We start from the raw sequence: 16,878 nt of genomic DNA, 5'->3' as shown, positions 1-16,878 counted from the left end.
CAGACTGGGCCGCTGTCGACAGTTTATTCTATATACAAACACAAATTTTGTACACTGCAATTAAATAGAATGGAACAAGCGCGCCTCCGCAGTCCTCACTGAGTGAGTGGCTTGGCCGCCTGGCCCACTCCCACCCTGAGCAGGGCTGACCCCGACTCCCAGCCCTGCACTGATGTTGGCGCCTGCATCCCACGTCCCCGTGCCTGAGGCACAAGCTCTGCTCTCCCAGGGACCCCAACCCTGGCGTGCACGTGGGGAGGGGCCGGGCGTGGAGAAGGCACTGCACACGAGCACCAGGCAGAGCGCTGAGGCTGGGACAGCAGGAGACAGCTGCCAGCCCTCCTCATGTCCACCTCACAGACCTGCACTATCGGGCTCTGCCCTCTGGACGGTTTGCTCCAGACCTTTCACCAAGCCCCTTCTAGAACCTTTCATGGAGCCCCCACCCCCTCTCCTCACTGGTCACCACAAACAAGGCTCACTAGCAGGGACAAGCCCCAGGCCGGACCCCACAGCTGGGAGAGAGACCCCCACCTTCCAGGCAAACCTGATGAAACCCTGAAACCACCAAAACAGGCTGGGCAGGCCCAGAGGAAGGGGGAGGGCCCTGGTGCCCCCACCGGGGACAGCCTCCCCCACCCCCATGGGCTGTGGCGAGGTCACACCCAGCCAGCTGAGGACAGCCAGGGACAGAGGCGGCTCAGCTGCTGGTGGTGGCTCAGGACCCAACCTCCGAGGGTGCGTCCACTGGGGCCGTGGATGCCAGGCTGGGTGCACTCCCTGTGGCCGCTGGGGGGGTTGTGTCAGGTGCCAAGGAGTCACTCTGGGGGACACTGTCCTGGGGGGTGTGGGTGTGGGGGAGGCCCCCACCAGGGCCCAGGGGGCTGGCCGGCCGCCGCTCCAGGAGGGAAGCGCTCAGGCCAGATAGGAAGGAGGCGTCAGTGATGATGGCAGCCGTCTCTGCCATCCAGCCCAGGTCACCACCGGCTGCAGCAGCCACCGAAGCTGCCGCCGCCACCAGAGAACTGGGTGCTGCGGCCACAGGCCCAGGACTCCCGCCAGCACCCTGCAAGCCAGGACCCAAGGCAGGGGGCTGGCCGATGGGGTCGGGGACGGCGGCCGGGGTGCCGGAGTTGTTGTTGAGGTCGTCGGGCAGTGCTGTGGGGGTCCCAGGGCCCAAGGGCGGGGTCTGCAGTAGCATCTCCTGGATGCGAATCTGCTGCAGGATGGCGGGCAGCTCGTAGTGGTGGAAGAAGTAGATCATGGAATGCTGAGGGCAGGGGCGGAGTCAGGTCATAAGCCCCGCCCACCATGGCCCCACCCAGCGCCCCACCCCAGGACAGCCACCTGGACCAAGACACGGGCTGGAGTCTGAGGACCTGCGGGCTGGAGTCTGAGGACCTGCGCGCTGCCCTCAGCCCAGGCTCGACCCACCCCAAAGAGCTTTCCCCTCCCCCTCCCCCAGCTCCAGGACATGGCCCGGCCTCACTGAACTCCGTCCACCCTGCTCCGAAGCGGGTGCACAACCTGGCGGGATCGTGGGGTGCAGACAGCCCCGCCCACCGCCCAGCCTCACCTGGATGAAGAGCCAGGAGGTGACCAGAGCCAGGCTGCTGTACTGCCCGTTGAAGCGGTAGTGGTAGGCGTAGAAAGCGAAGTGGTACAGGTAGAAGAACCTGCGGCCGGCCGGAGCATGAGGGCCCCGGACATGCAGGATGAGGACCTCCTCGGCCCCGCCCCCAGGTCCCACCCCCTATAGGACCCCGCCCTGCCCTCACCGCAGCCAGTGCCGCTTGCTGGTGTTGGTGTGGCAGCAGATGGCGTCGTACTGGTCGGCCAGCCACACAATGAGGATGATGTAGAAGGCCGTGGTGGTGTCGTTGAAGAACTCCGACATGATGGCCTCCATCCCTGCGGGGACAGGCGGCGCCGGGTTGGAGCGGGCGGGGCGGGGCGGGGCAGGGGCGGCGGGCGGGTCCTCACCGACGAGGGCCAGGATGACGGTCAGCAGGGGCGCTGCGGGGAAGGCGATGGCCATGTTCATCTCCAGCATCTGCAGCAGGTCCACTGCGGACACAGGGCAGGCGGCCGGTGAGGGCCTACATGGCGCCCGCCCGCCCCGCGGCCGCGGGACACTCACCGATGAAGACGAAGATCTGGTGGTGCGAGTAGCGCAGCAGCATGGACACGCTCAGCGTCTGCGGGGAGCGCCGAGTGAGGCCTCGGGCCGTCCACCCCGCCCCGGGCGCCCCCTCCGCCAGGGCCCGGCGGCACTCACGAAGATGACCATGATGACGAAAGCAGCCAGGTAGGACGTACGCGCCATCCACATGCTCACAAAGCGGTAGTGCTCGCCGGACACCACGTTCCGCAGGAAGCCTGCCAGGACAGGCCACGGCGTCAGCGGCCAAGCCACACCCGGCCCTCGGCCCCCACCAGCCCTGGGGCTCTCCCCACCCTTGTTACCCTTGTTCTCCTCGTTCTCTGCCAGGCCCTTCACACTAGACATGAGGATGTCATCGTAGCCCAGGAACTCATCTAGCAGCAGGCGGCTGAAGCGGTCCCCGAAGCACTGGTCCCTCGTGGGGTCTGCAGGCCGGCGGGTCAGGGAGCTGGGGACCTGGCCCGGGCCCTGCCCAGGCTGCCCCTGAGCCCCGCTCCAGCCCCAGGCCCAGCTGGGCCCAGACTGGAGGTCCAGCCAACCTCCCCGCCCAGGCTGGTTGGCAGGTCCCTGTGTCAGGCCCAGAGAAACCCCACCAAGGGACCCCAGCCCTGGGAGGGCCTTCCCAGAGCAGGGACTGCAGTGCTGCTGGCACAGCCCCACCCCCACACCTGTGAGAGGAGACCCCAAGGGTGGCAGAAGCCTGATCACACTCAGTTCCCCACGACAAGGTGGTCCGACTCACCCAGGGTGACCACCATGACTGGGATGCTCAGGCGCTGCCGTGTGGCCTGGGAGAGCCGCAGGAAGCCATACTCCAGGGAGTACTCCACGATGTACTCATCCTGCGGCCACACTGAGGGCGGAGCAGGTGGTCAGCCCCCAGCCAGGCAGTAGTGAGAACCCTGAGCCCTGGGCCTCCCAGACAGGTGCTGGGAGCCCCACCACAGGTACACTCGGGATGGCTCCCCCTCCATTGGAGGGAGGGGCTGGCCAAGTTCCTCCCATCCACCCCGCTGGGGCCTGCCTTCCTGGCTGGGGCCAGCTGGTGCAGGGCTGCCCCTCTGCTCTAGGGGAGGAAGGGGGCCTGCCCGGATGGAGGGCAGGAAGGAGGGCCCAGCTCAACACAGCTGGGCTGTTCGGGGCTCAGGGTGGACGGGGCGGGGGCCGGCTTCCCTGCGCACGACAGGTCAGAACACACCAGGTCAGAGCTACAGGAGCCCTGATCCCTTCAAAGCTGCCATTTACCAAAGAGGGTCCCAGAGAGGCTGAACCAGTTACCCTGGAACATATCCCAGTCTCACATGCTGACACATGGGGGAACCGAAGCACAGAGCTAGGCAGGGCTCATGGCTAATGCCCCTTTCTCCCTGGCTGGTGGGCTGTGACCCCAAGCAGTGACCTCCCAAGGTGACTGCCTGTGCCTCAGCACCCCACATCTGGAAATGCCCTGCGAGGTGGCGTACCTTTGGTGGGCGTCTCGGGGAAGGGGAACTCCTGGCTGTCGTTCAGGGCCTTGGTGCTGCCCGGAGGCTTGAACACCTTGGGCTCGATGTCCAGCTCAAACTGTGGGCAACCGGGGACCAGGGTGTCAGTGGGCCGAGCTTGGGCCTTGAGGCTGCGACCTGGAAGATGTGGTCCCTGGGCGCCTCCTTCTCCTGCTGACTAGAAGGTGTGATGACCCCCCAGCCTCACTAGGACATCCACCACCTCCAGGGCTGGGAGGCCGCTAAGCCAGCACAGACCAGACCAGGGTGGACTCTGCATACCCCTAAGACCATGCCTGCCCCACAATGGGCCATCTCGGGGCAGGGTTCTGAGCCCAGAGTGGGGACGGGGGCTGAGGACAGGCAGTGCTGAACACAAGGTGGCCTCAGGATGTAGGAACCGTGGGATTAGAGCCACAGAGCCCTGGGTCTGCACCAACACCCCCATACATGCCTGTTCCTGCTCTGAGGCCAGCGGATTTGATGTTGGCCAAACACTAATTCTTAAGGTTGGCTTTGAGGGGACAGGAGGGACCCAGGCCCCCAACTAGTGAAGCATGAAGATTTCCCAACAGGCCACAGGGCCTACCACAGCCACCTAATGGGGCACTCAGCACCCCACAGGCAGCCGGGCCACCTCAGGATGGCGGAGATAGGCCTAGAGCTCTCAGTTCCGAGTCCCCAAGCCACTTTCTCAGCTGTTTGCTCTGGAGCCCCCAGGCCACAGCAGCCGGAGAAGGCAGGGGATGGCTTATCTGTGTGCCAGGCCCTGCGAGGGCAAGAACCTTCCAAGAAGCCAACATTCTGCATGCAGCGGATCGCTCGTGACACGCACTTATTGAGCGCCTGCTGTACTCCCAGCTCACCTTGACAGAGCTGTTCCCAAACATCTCCATGGTCAGCTCCTCCTCCTCCTCCTCCTCCAGCTCGAGGCCACTGCCTGGCTCCATGGCCAGGCCAGCGAAGCTGCTGCGGCTGTCACCGTCACAGAACTGCAGGAAGACGGGTGCACGGCTCGAGTTGTGCTGCACCTCGACGCGCAGGATGCCCTCTCGTGGCCACTTGTCGCGCACGTGCTCCAGGCAGTTGATGGGCGAGCGGGAGAAGACGATGTGGATGTAGGCCAGGACGAAGAGCACGAACAGCGCCTGGGGGGGCGGCCCAAGGTCAGCAGGGAGCCCAAGACCCACTGGAGCCTGCGCCCAGGGGCCTGCTCAGCAGGGGCAGTGGAGGAAACCCCAGGAGGCCCAGTGGGGCTGGAGGACCTCCCAACCCAGGAAAGCCCCTGCACCTGCGGCAGGGCTCTGGCAGCCTCGAGTGAGGCCTGGGATGGCACTGGGCCGTCTGGGGTAAACCAGGACAAGGCCCAACGGCCGGAGCCTCCTATGTGCCTGCAGGATGCCTGCCCAGGAAGAGACCCAGCTGGACAGGACAAGCACCGACCACCAGAGGCTCCCATCCCACAAGGCCAGCTCAAGTGCTGTGGCCCCCAGGCTGCCCACTGGGTCCCCGTCCACACAAGGCCAGCGCAGCCACCCCACGACCCACCCAGATGTCTCCTGCCTCACGCTCTGCAGTGTCCTCAGGACCCCTGATCTCACCGGCTAAAAATAGCTTTCCTCACCAGGGTGGGCACCCTGTGTTCCCCTCCCAGGCCTGGCACGGCCACCTGTAGCTGCCCAGGACACAGCTGACCTTCCGTAGGCTGCGCTGAGGCCAGGCTGCTCTGCCTGAGGCGCAGCCCCCTCATCTGTGCAACAGGACAGCAGGAGTCCACTGAGTGCTTCCGCCCCCAGGGCACGTGTGCCATGTCTGGGACATCTGGGTTGTGGGGAGTGCCCCCTGCTGTGGAGTGGACAAAGCAAGGCCAGGGATGCTGCTCAGGACCCTGTGGTGCCCAAGACCGCCCCACTCCAGAGTCCCGCCACGCTGTGGGCATGGCGTGGGGCAGGCCTCCTCCTTGGGGCTGTCTAGGGCCGCCCCTCTTCTTGGGAGCCCACCATGCCGATGGCTGTCCATCTCACGGCACCCCCAGCTGAAGTCCACGGCATCACCCCAGAGCCCAATGCAAGCCACATTCTGCTCCCCAGCTTCACAGAGCACCACGCTGGAAAGGCAAGTGCCAGGGAGCCGGGCGGTGCTCAGCCGAGGACCTGGGCATTCCATCAGTGGGGCCACCCCTCGAGTACAATCCTCCATGGCATCCCCAGACTCTGGGAATTAGCTCACCGGACTCCAGACCCACAGCCCAGAGAGAGCCAGGTCGTGGAGATGCCACAGCAAAAGACCCTCCCTCACCTGCTGGCAGGGACACTGAGGCTTAGGGTGTGGCGAGCTGCCTGTGGCCACAGCCATGAGCAGGACTGCAAAAACCCTGATCCTTTCTGTGCCCACAGCAGGCCTGGCCTCCCCTCTGGAGCCCTCTGCACACTGGGCCAAGGGTTGGGTCAGCCAAGCCACCACACCCCTTCTGGCCTAGCCACAGTGGCCGAGACGCAAGGAAGACATAGAACTTAGCAGCAGGAGGCCCTGAAGTGAGCGTACTGCCAAGTCCTGGATCAAGCCACACCTGAAGCTGGGAAGCCCCACTACAGACTCTTCAGCTGAGTTATCTCAAAATAGCCTTTTCGTGAGCCAATGTGGATTGAGTTTCTGGCCACTACAGCCAAAAGTGCCATAGCGTGGATGTTAGTGCGTTGTTAACGTTTAAGCACAGACCGAAGAGCAGCCCCTGACCCTTGACATTCAGGTTCCCACAGACAGATGCTACAGTTGTGGACGGGGTAGTGGAGACGTGAGGAAAGAGCAGGGGAGGTGGTGCGGAAGGCCACCGTGCAGGGGTCCTGAGTCGTTCTTTCACAGCCTGACCACTGCCTCCAGGGTGACATATGGGGACAGGAGCTGGGGATGGGAGCCGTGGAGCCAGGGAGCAGCAGCAGGCTGTGGTCAGAGGGGCTGACCACAGTCCCTTTGCTCAGTACTCTCAGGAACCAGGGGCCTGGGAGGAAGCTGGATGTCCCACAGGCCATGCTGTGTTCCCCAGGCCCGGACATCCCACAGGAGCTGTGCCTGGGACAGGAGGGACCATTTGCCAAGACCTTATAAAAAGTGCTGACACACAGCTGGCCTGAGGCTGGGGCTACCCAGCGCTCCTGCAGGACACACCCATAGGACGCACCTGTCTGCCACAGCCTAGCCCACAGATGAGGAACAGAAGCATAGAGGTCACGTGGCCAGGAGGGAGGAGCCAGGGTAGTCCCAGCCGCAAACCCAACCACACCACAGACCAGTGACCCTGAGAGGACAAGCACCTCTGGGGACGTATTGGGCAAGGGCAGCTCGGCCTGGGGGGTGCTGGACGCACATCCTGCAACACCAAGCATAGACGCAAGTGACCTGTCCTATGGGGACAGGGGATGTGATGAGTGGCCCTCGCCCACACGTAAATGTGCATGGACTAGGCTGGGCGGGGGCCTCCATGTACACAAACGCTATGATTCAGACGCCACCCAGGCACCTATGCCAGCATCCTGCACGGGGGCCCCATCCCACCGGGCACCCCAAGCTGACCTGGCTTGGAGAAATTCTGGCCCAGGACCCCTCCCCACTTGACAAGGCCACCCACAGGGCCCATTTCTCTCCCTCCCGCAGAGCTGGACACCGCCTCATCCTGAGTCCCTAGGCCCTCCCCTGTGCCAGCACCAGCCACACACAGCAGCTATCTCACCCACAGTGGGCCCCGGCCACCCTCTGCCCCTTGGCCTGGCTCAGCCACTCCATGTACCCTGGCTGGTCCTGACCCCACCCTTGCCCTGAGATCCCCAGCTGCTGGCCCAGGGCACTCCAGTCCCAGGGCTTTCCCATGCTCCTTTCCTCCTGCCCAGACGCCCCACCCCTTCACCCGCAGGCTGCCACCCACCTCCGCAACACCTAGCCCTGACCACTGGTTGCACCCCATGGCCCTTCCCTCCCCCCAGGTCTGCCCACTACCCCTGTCCTAGAGCCCACGAGTCGCCTGGCTAGCTTGGGGCTGCATCCCCGCCACCTCCTCCAGGAAGCTTCCCTTGATGTCCTAGGCAGGGCTCCCAGGGCACCCCAACACCCTGCCACCTGGGCAGGCCTTTCCTTCCCTGTCTCCCCACAGAATAGGTGGGCAGGGATCTGTCTGATCCATCTCTGGGTGTCTGACTGGCCAGTGGACGGGCCTGAGAGGCCACACCTTCTTTCTCAGGGAGGGAGTCCCAGCCATACCTGGGGCTCCACTCCCTCCGGACATGGGGTGTTTCCCACCCTGAAGGCACAGAGGCATCTCCTTCCAGTCCCACTCCACAGTGACAGCCAACATGATGGGTCCCCCATTCAGAGCAGGGTCCCCGTGATCCTCACAATGATCTCACGAGGGTGCCCATGACTCCCCACTGGCCAGAAGTGGGCCCTTGCCCATGTCGAGGCACCAGGTGTCAGGGCCACTCAGTGGCTGCCAGGGTCAGGCTGCCTGGGGCCCAGGGTCCTACTACACAGGCGCAGACACTGATGGCAGGGTGGCCCCTCAAACATGCGCCCCAGCTGCCACCTATCTCTCCACATCTGGCACTGCTGGGCATTTCCTGAGACAACTCGAACACAGGCGTGGGGGACAGGTGGCTCGAACACAGGCGTGGGGGGCGGGGGCGCGGTGCCAGGGAAGAGCCTCAGCCTTTGCAGGAGCAGCACAGGAAGCCGGCAGGACAGGAAGCAAAGGGGAGAAGCCTTCTGGAACTCAAAGCAGCCTCAGAAGTCAGCGGCCCAGCCCGAGGTTTGCAGATAAAGAAAGCAAAGGCAGCACGGCCTGATTCCATGCTGGCAGGTAGGGGATACACAAGAAACAGGTCTCCAGAGTCCAGCAGCCCCAGAGGAGAGGGGCGGGGCTCTTGCTCCGCACCGGGCAGCCTTCAGCTGAAGCCTGGCCCCACCCAAGGGGGTGCCTCCCTGGAGATGGAGCTAGGTCTGCTGGGTCGGCCCAAACCCCAGACCCCTTCCCAAATCGGGAAGTGGTGGGCCCAGAGCCACCACTGGCTACTGGGACGCACTTTCCAGGGAGGCTGAGCTCTGTGGGGGGACCCAGCCTTGCACAGGGCACACACCTGCAATGACAACCCGGGGGATACAGTGGCTCCTTCCTGGATCCAAGCCACTGTGTCTGTCCCCAAACGCACACCCACAGACAAGTGTCCATGGTTTCAGGCCATCTGTGGACCCCAGGAAGCCCAAGATCTCTGATTCGGTAATCCTCCACAGCCCTGCCCGGGTGCCTACTGAGGTGACCAGGCTGTTTTGGGGGCTGCAGGGAGGACAAGGTGGGAAGGATGATGGGGCAAGTTCTGGCCAGGAGAAGCCAGCTCCTCACTCCCTGGTGCATCCACTTGGCGGCTGTGGAGCGATTAGGTCCCGCACCCAGGGCTGTTGGACAGCCCAGCTCCTGCTCCCTCCACTGAACCCAGTAGAGCAGCCTGTTCCTGACCAACCTGTGTCAGGCGGGAACGCGCCCACTACCTCACCCCCTTGGTCCACCGCAGTCAGCCCCCTTTCTGGGATTAGGCCTGAAAAACTCATGCTGTGATGTTAGCATCCCCTGCGGAAAATGAAAACAACCATTTCTCCATTTCCTCCGACAAATCAGAAACCCAGAGCACAGGAGGCCCCTCAGCCCCTCCTGTCACCCGTCTCTCACAGCTGAAACCTCTGTGCCATCTGGGGTGGCCGGAAGGGGACAGAGCCCAGGGCACTGGAGCTCGGCCCTGGCCCCAGTGAGTGACTCCTCATCCAAGAGGGAAGATTAATCAGACCCACACCTGAGCTTCCGAAGTGGAACAAGGAGGCCATCAGTGCTGGCTGTGACTTTGTCACTAGCCCTAGCGAAGTGACCTCAGCTAAGCCACATTCCCCTGTGAGGCTCAGAAAAGGGAGACTCAGGGTGGGAGCAGGTGGAAGGTCCCAAGGAGAGGGAGATTCCCACCAGGAGGAAGAAAGGGGTGTGGGGAGTGGACTTCCAGCGCAAGGAGGTGGTCCGAGGCGGGGCCTGGGATGGGGCTGGGTTTTGGCCCGCACAGGCCAGGATGGTCGGGTGGAGGGGATCCTCCGGGCTGAGGATCCTAGGCGGCAGAGTCAGGGGTCAAAGGGCAGGAGGGCTCCAAGCTTGCCAGAGGTGGAAGACCCAGGGTAGGAGGCCGGGGCTGGGGCGGGGCTGGAGGGGTCACGGAATGAGGATCCGGAGCCGGGACTAGGGGCTACTAACGTTACGGGGTGGGCGAACGTCGCCCAAGATTGTGTCCCTGGCCACCGCTGGGGTCAGAGGTCGCGGGCTTAGTGGAGAGTCTCTTATCAGTGGGGCCGGGTCTAGAACTCCATGAGGGGGGGAGGGTTCGGCGTCACCGGGGTCAGGAGTCGCGGTCGGAGGTCGCAGACTCGGGGGTCGGGGGCGCGGTCACCTTGAGCAACACGAAGAACTCGAAGAGACGGCGGAAAGCGGGCGGGAAGAGCCGCGAGTAGGTGACAGCCATCTTGAAGAAGAGCGCGTGGAAGAGCCGGTCGCGCACGTTGATGAGGGGGTTGGGGTTCAGGTTGGGGGTGCGAGGCCCGCGCGCGGGGGCCGGGCCGCCGCCGCCGTTGGGCCCGGGCCCCTGGGCCGCGGGCGCCGCGTGCTCCGACATGCCGCCCACCGGCGCGCCCTAGCGGCCCGCAGGTCCCCGAGGGCGCCTCCCGGCCGTCATCAGCCGTCCTCGCCGTCGCCGCCGCGCTCCTCACGGACGCCCGGCCACCGCCGCCATCTTCCGCCTCCTCCTCCGGCCGCGGCCCGGCTGACGCCAACGAGCCGCAGCGCCGGGCAGGAGTGGCCCCCCTGCGCCCGCGGGGCACGCTGGGATGCCGGCGACCGCCCGCGGAGGCCTCGCCTCGTCGCAAGGCGGGGCCGGGGGCGGGGCTGCGTATGGACTCTTTTGCATATTCCCGCCCCACAAGCCTCCGCGGCTACGAGGCCGCGCTTGGGCTTAAGTCAGCATCTAAGATTTTACATGATCAAAGACACTCAAAGTAAATGTGATCATAAGAGTTCATCTGTTCCATCAAGCTCTACCTACTTACTCTGAATATGAAGAAATGATAAGTTGGTCTAATCGTAAAGTAATTGCACTACAGAGCTTTAAATATCCGTGTGGGAAGGCGTTTGTCTGTGCTCGCTTCGGCAGCACATATACTAAAATTGGAACGATACAGAGAAGATTAGCATGGCCCCTGCGCAAGGATGACACGCAAATTCGTGAAGCGTTCCATATTTTTGGTGCACTGTGCCCCGCCTTTTGGCCGCCATGACGTCACAGCGCCCTTGACGCCATACAGTCTCATAGCACCAGACCCCGCCTCCTAGTACAACGAGACGGCCTGTGATTTGACGTGCTTCTGGTACACCCCGCCTCCTGCTGCTGTAGCCTCCGCGCTACCGTGTGCGGGGCAGGGGCGTTTATTGAGCGCTTGCTGCATATACAAGAGGAAAGTATGGTTTTAGGGAACTATGGATTTTCCAGCAGTTTTTTTTCGTTTTTCTCCCGTGACTAGGCCCGCGAAGGTGCGACCCTGGCTCCCCAGACCCCTGTTCCTCCGGGCTGACCTTGGCGTGCGTCTGCCACGTCCCACCTGCGCGTCCTTGGCCCACCCTGGGACGGTAAGGTAGCCAGGACTCCGCAAGGCAATGCCCGGCCGCAAACGGGGTTGCACCTGGCCCCGGAGTAGTGCCCTAACCCTTGGAAGGTGTCCCTAGGGCCGACCTCCAATCCTCCATCCCGCCCCGCCCCACCCCCAGGCCCTGCACACACAACCTTGGCAGTGTCCCGGCCTGGGTGAGTACCTGTGCATCGCATGTCGCCTCCCTTAGGCATTCTTTTTTTTTTTTGAGACAGAGTCTCACTCTGTTGCCCAGGCTAGAGTGAGTGCCGTGGCGTCAGCCTAGCTCACAGCAACCTCAAACTCCTGGGCTTAAGGGATCCTCCTGCCTCAGCCTCCCGAGTAGCTGGGACTACAGGCATGTGCCACCACGCCCGGCTAATTTTTTTCTATATATATTTTTAGTTGGCCAGATAATTTCTTTCTATTTTTAGTAGAGATGGGGGTGAGGGGGGGTGGGGGGGGGTGTCTCGCTCTTGCTCAGGCTGGTCTCGAACTCCTGAGCTCAAAGGATTCACCCGCCTCGGCCTCCCAGCGTGCTAGGATTACAGGCGTGAGCCACAGCGCCTGGCTTCTTTAGGCATTCTTGAAACACCACGTTCACTGAGCGCCTGCTGTATGCCAGGTGCTTCTGCCCCACGCTCCAAAGAGAGGCAGAGACTGGCGACAGTGGGAAGCCCTGAGGGACAGGCGGAGGAGGAGACAGGCTCTGCGTGAGGCGAGGAGGCTGGAGCAGCTGCCCCTGGATGGACAACTGCACACTCAGGCCCGCAGTGGACACTTACAGTGTTGGGGGCAATGAGCTCACAGCCCTCGGGCTCTGTGTGGGCGTTGGGGACACAGCGGGGGTCACTGCAGGCAGGTCCTGGTCCTCACAGAGCTTCGGGTCCCTCAGGGAGACAGGTGGTGGGCCTAGGGGATGTCCTCGGCTGCAGGTGGCGAGGGACCGCAGACTGGGCCTCCCAGAAAGAGGCAACACGGTGGGGGTGTCACTTCTGAATTGGACTGGGGTGTCAGGGAGGGCAGCGACGTTTCAGCTGTGACCTGGAAGTTGGGAGGGCCTCCCAGACCTGACTGCTGGGTTTCATAATCCACCTGAGTCACTCTCTTCCTGCTGCACAGAGAGTGCCCGCCCTTCGCAGAGCCTGGCTTACAGCAGGTACTTAATAAATGCACACTCTTGAAATTATTATGGAAATCACCCACCACCGGCCTCCCTACCCACCCTGCAGGTCAGCTATTACAGACAGAGAAAAAAATTAGAGGCCAGGCCATGTCCCCCTGAGCTGGGGGCAAACCCGGCCTTGTGGTAGGGGAGGTTTGGGGGCCTCTGCCCCGAGGTAGAGGGGAGCCGTGGGCTTCTCTTGGGAGGCCAACCAAATCTCCATTAAGCGAGGTCCAGTGTTAGCCACAGGAGGACCCTGGGCACACAGAATGTGGCCAGTGCCAATGAGGAACAGAATTTTAAACTTAACTCTTTTTAAAATTAATTTATGTTGAAACAGCCACATGTGGCCAGCGGCTACTACCTCGGGCAGCTCAGCCCTGCAGCTCCCTGCCACGGAGGGACGGAGACATGGGGCCCACAGGAGCAAGTTAAACCACGACCCCAAAATGTGTGGCCAGCTGCAGGACAACCGCCTGGCCTGCTCAGAAAGTGCCCCTCCTGGGACTGGCAGGGACAGTTTCAAGTCTAAACCAAAAGGGAAGAGCGATAGAGGGAGAATGGCCGAACACAGCCCCTGAGCTTTTGGACACAGTCGGGGATGCTGGCAGGTGGGCTGGACATGGAAGGATGCTGTGGTGTTGTCTTACTTGTCTGGGGTGAGGAGCCGCAGTCGGGCAAGTTGAGAATTATGTGGGGGCTCCAGGAGGCTCCCCAAGAAGGTGACCCTCCAGCAGGTGTGGGAAGGAGGACAGTGAATGAGCCAGGTGGGAGGGTGTTCCAGGCAGAGGGACGGCAGAGGAAAGCTCCGGTTGCTGCCTGGGTCTGACAGTTTGAGGCCCAGCAAGGAGAAGGCCTGTGTGCCCGGAGCAGAGGGCACCGGGGAGAACATGGGCTGAGATAACGCCAGGTCATGCAGGGCCTGGGGGACATCTTTGCTGAGGGGCTAACAGGGAGCCCTGGGCAGATTGGAAACACAGGAGGTTCCTGCACCAGCTCTGGAGTTCAAGGCTCCTGCGGGTGGAGATTTTATTGTTATTATCTTTTTTTTTTTTTTTTGAGACAGAGTCTTGCTCTGTCACCCAGGCTGGAGTGCAGTGGCGTCATCACAGCTCACTGCAGCCTCCAACTCCTGGGCTCAAGCAGTCCTCCCGCCTCAGCCTCCCAAGTAGCTGGGACTACAGCCGTGTGCCAGCAAGCCCAGCTAATTTTTTTCTACTTTTATTAGAGACGGGGTCTCCCTCTTACTCAAGCTGGTCTGAGCTTTGCTCTGGCCTCAGCCTCCCAAAGCGCTGGGATTACAGGTGTGAGCCACTGCACCTGGCTATTTAATTTTTTTATTGCTATTCCTGTTTTGTTGTTGTCCACACATTGTGCGTGTTCCCCCACAGGTGTCCTCCGGGGGAGGCATCAGGAGCGAGCCGGGTTGAGATGAGCAGAATGGTGGAGAACAAAGAGAGCATCTGAAGCCTGCAAGGGGGTGCCCAAAGCACCCCCCAGGGGACCTAGCCTGGGTGCTGCCCTGACCCCTGGGGACCCACTCAGAATCCAGACACTACAAGGATGGGATTGCGCAGGAAGTGGTTGCAATTAAGGGGCCACCTGCCCCAGGGCCTTTGCCACACCTGCAACTCCCTATGCCCTGCCACCAAGACTCCCCAGCTGGGCCTCCCAGCCCAGCACCCAAGGCCCTGCCCGACTGCCCAGTGCGGTGACACCCCACAGCATCTGCACTCGGCCTCCTCCAAACCCTGCATCCTGCCACAGCTGCCTAAGACTCCCCAGGGGTCTGTCCTGGACAAACGGGTGAGTGTCCAGGGAAGGACAACTGCAGAGGCCCAGACCTCCCTTTGGAGAGAAAGCCGAGGAGTCCTCAGGGCCTCACCAGATTCCTGCAGCTGATGCCAAAATTCCAAAGATTTTGACATCTATTGACTCAACAAATCCTTATCTCTGTGCTGGTGCCCTCTGAGCACTTCACAAATATCAATCCATTTCATGTGGACAAGAGCCCCGGGAGTGGAAGCTTATCAGCTCCATGTTACACATGAGGACTCAGGCACACAGAGGTGGAGAAATTGCACAAGGTCACACAGCCACCTGGGGAGCTGGGAGTCAAACCCAAGCTCTAAGGCGGGGAGTTGGGAGTGTTGAGGTCATAGAATTATACAGAATTATGTAAGTCCATAAATTTGAGGTTCTTGGGTTTCTAGAATTATATTATTCTAAGATTCCCCAGGATTTCCAATGCTGGAATGTCTGAGTCTTGATCTGTTGGGCTCTGGGATGTTGAGCGTTGAGAACTGGGGTCGGTAAACTTTTTCTGTCAAAAGCCAAACAGTCTATATTTTCAGCTTCGTTGACAACGACTCGACTGTGGCACTATAGGGAAAAAGCGTCGTAAATGACAGGTAAGTGAACGGGCATTGTGAATAAACCTTTGTCTATGTGACTGCCGATTCAATGTTATATAATTTCCACATGTCATGGAATATTTTTCCTTTTTATTTTTTTCATTTTAACCACTTAAAAAACGTGAAACCCATTCTTAGCTCCCAGGCCCTACAAAAATAGGCAGTGGCTGGATTTGGCCACAGGTCAAGAACACAGCTGTCCATGGCCTGCGGGTGAATGGGTCCTAGAGAAACAATATTGAAATAGAAAGAAAGAAAAAGGAAAAGAACACAGCTATCCAACAGAAACATAAGGCAAGCTACCTATATAATTTTTTAAGTTTTCCTGGCAGCCACATTAAAAGAATTAAAAGAAAAGAAACAAACTAAATATAGTGAATCAATTACCATTTCAACACGTAATCAATATGGAAAAGTATTAATGAGATATTTTACAGATTTGAGGTGCCAAGTCTTTGGAATCCGGTGTGTGTCTCCCAATCCCAGAGCATCTCAACCTGGGTGCTAAAGTCTCCTCCGAAATACCCACCTGTACAGCGTTTAGACTTCACAAAGGTTACACTGAAAAGGAAAATCCACGCATAACTAAACTGTTTTAAATATACGTGAAAGTTTTCCAAAAACTGAATCCAGTGTCAGTTTTAAATTTTTTTTTGAAATTAATTGGAATTAAAGACAATGGAATAGTTGCTTCCCTGGTGGCATCAGCCACACTGCAGACTCCTGCGCTGCATGCCCAGTGGCAGGAGGGTTCTTCTAGGATTTGGAGGTCCCTGGGGTCCTGATCTCCTTGCGTCTGCAGTTGAGCTCCTGCCCGACCCTCAGAGGCCCCCAGCCAGCTACCCCCCAGACCCTCTAAGACACTGTGGGGGGACCCAGTGCCCAGGACACGGCCTCACATGCAACCTTCCTGTCCCAGAGACCCCCAGCTCAGGACAGTGTCCCCTGAGGGTTGCTGGCCCCCCCCCCGACACAGCAGGGACCACAGCATGGTGAGGCAACCAAGGGACATGACACCCACATCCACCAACCCCCACAGGCTGGAGGGGGCAGGCGCTCAGGGGACTGCACCAGCCACATTCCTGCCGCCACTGGCCTCCAGCGCCCCGAGTGCCTGTGCACCTGCAGGACCCGCAGAGGATCCACCCAAACCACCCACACCCTGCTGACCCCCACGGCTCTCCGCCTGGACACCTGTTCCTGCGCTCAGGACCGGACTGTCTCATTGTCACTGTTCACTGGCCCCCATTCCAGAGACAATGAAACCGACCCAGAGGGGAAAGGGTTTACCCAAAACCACTGGGAGGACTTGAACCCTGAAGAAAGGAGCCTGCAGACAGATGGAAGGGGAGAAAGTCAGGCAGAGAAGAAACAGACATCTGGGGAGTAGGGCATCAGGGAGGAATGTGCCCCAGGGAAGGGACAGGGGTGAGTCAACTCTGAGCCCTCACAGAGCCCAGCCAGCCACTAGTCCAATGTGTCAGACTCCTACTCACGCTTCAAAACCCCTTCTCCCCCATCTGCTCTTGCATGCAGCTTTCTTTGACCCCCTGGCCCCAAGCCCATCCTTCTGTCCTGCACCTGTTCACATGGGGGACAGTGCCTGGCTCTGTCTTCCCAGGCGTCGGCAGGAGCCGGCATCTCCTAACACCAGATTGTCCCAGAAGACATGGCAGGGAGATTTTGATGAATAAACCTGTGCATGCATGAACAAATAAGTGAGTGAATTCCTGGATAAGTGAATCCACTTATTTGGCTATTCACTTATTAATTTATTGATTTATCTGTAAGGAGTTCACCATTCCCTTTTGGACTGGTGAACTCCTACCCACCCATCAAAGCCCCAGCTCCAATGACAGATACCACCTATGGAGTGCCAACTACGTGCCCGGCCTGGTGTGCTTGGCAGCCTCAGCCCTGTCCCCGGGGCATCTCCTGACCTCAATTTTCTGCTGT

The 16,878-nt window shown here is 60.7% G+C and overlaps 1 protein-coding gene and 1 non-coding gene across 3 annotated transcripts; one reads left to right on the top strand and one right to left on the bottom strand.

Annotated features, from left to right (window-relative positions):
* Positions 1 to 10: 10 nt before the first annotated feature.
* Positions 11 to 10,467, bottom strand: TMEM259 (transmembrane protein 259). Of its 2 annotated transcripts, none has more exons than XM_069481114.1 (11): positions 10,116 to 10,467; positions 4,515 to 4,796; positions 3,628 to 3,727; positions 2,907 to 3,017; positions 2,467 to 2,589; positions 2,279 to 2,379; positions 2,141 to 2,198; positions 1,984 to 2,067; positions 1,779 to 1,911; positions 1,577 to 1,676; positions 11 to 1,270 (listed from the first exon to the last, which is right to left on the bottom strand). In XM_069481114.1, exons 1-11 carry the CDS (start codon positions 10,335 to 10,337, stop codon positions 719 to 721), a joined length of 1,866 nt encoding a protein of 621 aa, XP_069337215.1. In that variant the 5' UTR covers positions 10,338 to 10,467; the 3' UTR covers positions 11 to 718. The 2 variants fall into 2 exon arrangements, with proteins under 2 accessions (XP_069337215.1, XP_069337222.1); XM_069481121.1 differs by having other exon boundaries at positions 1,984 to 2,016; positions 10,116 to 10,436.
* A 388-nt stretch (positions 10,468 to 10,855) lies between these two features.
* LOC138380978 (U6 spliceosomal RNA) lies at positions 10,856 to 10,962 on the top strand. The gene has a single exon (XR_011232936.1). It is a non-coding gene; the product is annotated as a U6 spliceosomal RNA (small nuclear RNA).
* Positions 10,963 to 16,878: the final 5,916 nt, after the last annotated feature.

This window comes from Eulemur rufifrons, chromosome 2, assembly GCF_041146395.1.
Source record: "Eulemur rufifrons isolate Redbay chromosome 2, OSU_ERuf_1, whole genome shotgun sequence".
NCBI classification, from domain to species: domain Eukaryota; kingdom Metazoa; phylum Chordata; class Mammalia; order Primates; family Lemuridae; genus Eulemur; species Eulemur rufifrons.
Note: the sequence above shows the minus strand (reverse complement) of the source record. Positions and strands in the feature narration are given on the sequence as shown.

Excerpts from the sequence above, each read along its gene's own strand:
- TMEM259 (XM_069481114.1), bottom strand. The coding sequence starts at position 10,337 with ATGTCGGAGCACGCGGCGCCCGCGGCCCAGGGGCCCGGGCCCAACGGC. Across the intron at positions 2,068-2,140 it reads CCAGATCTTCGTCTTCATCG|TGGACCTGCTGCAGATGCTG; the intron begins GTGAGTGTCCCG and ends CTGTGTCCGCAG. Across the intron at positions 1,677-1,778 it reads AGCAAGCGGCACTGGCTGCG|GTTCTTCTACCTGTACCACT; the intron begins GTGAGGGCAGGG and ends GGCCGGCCGCAG.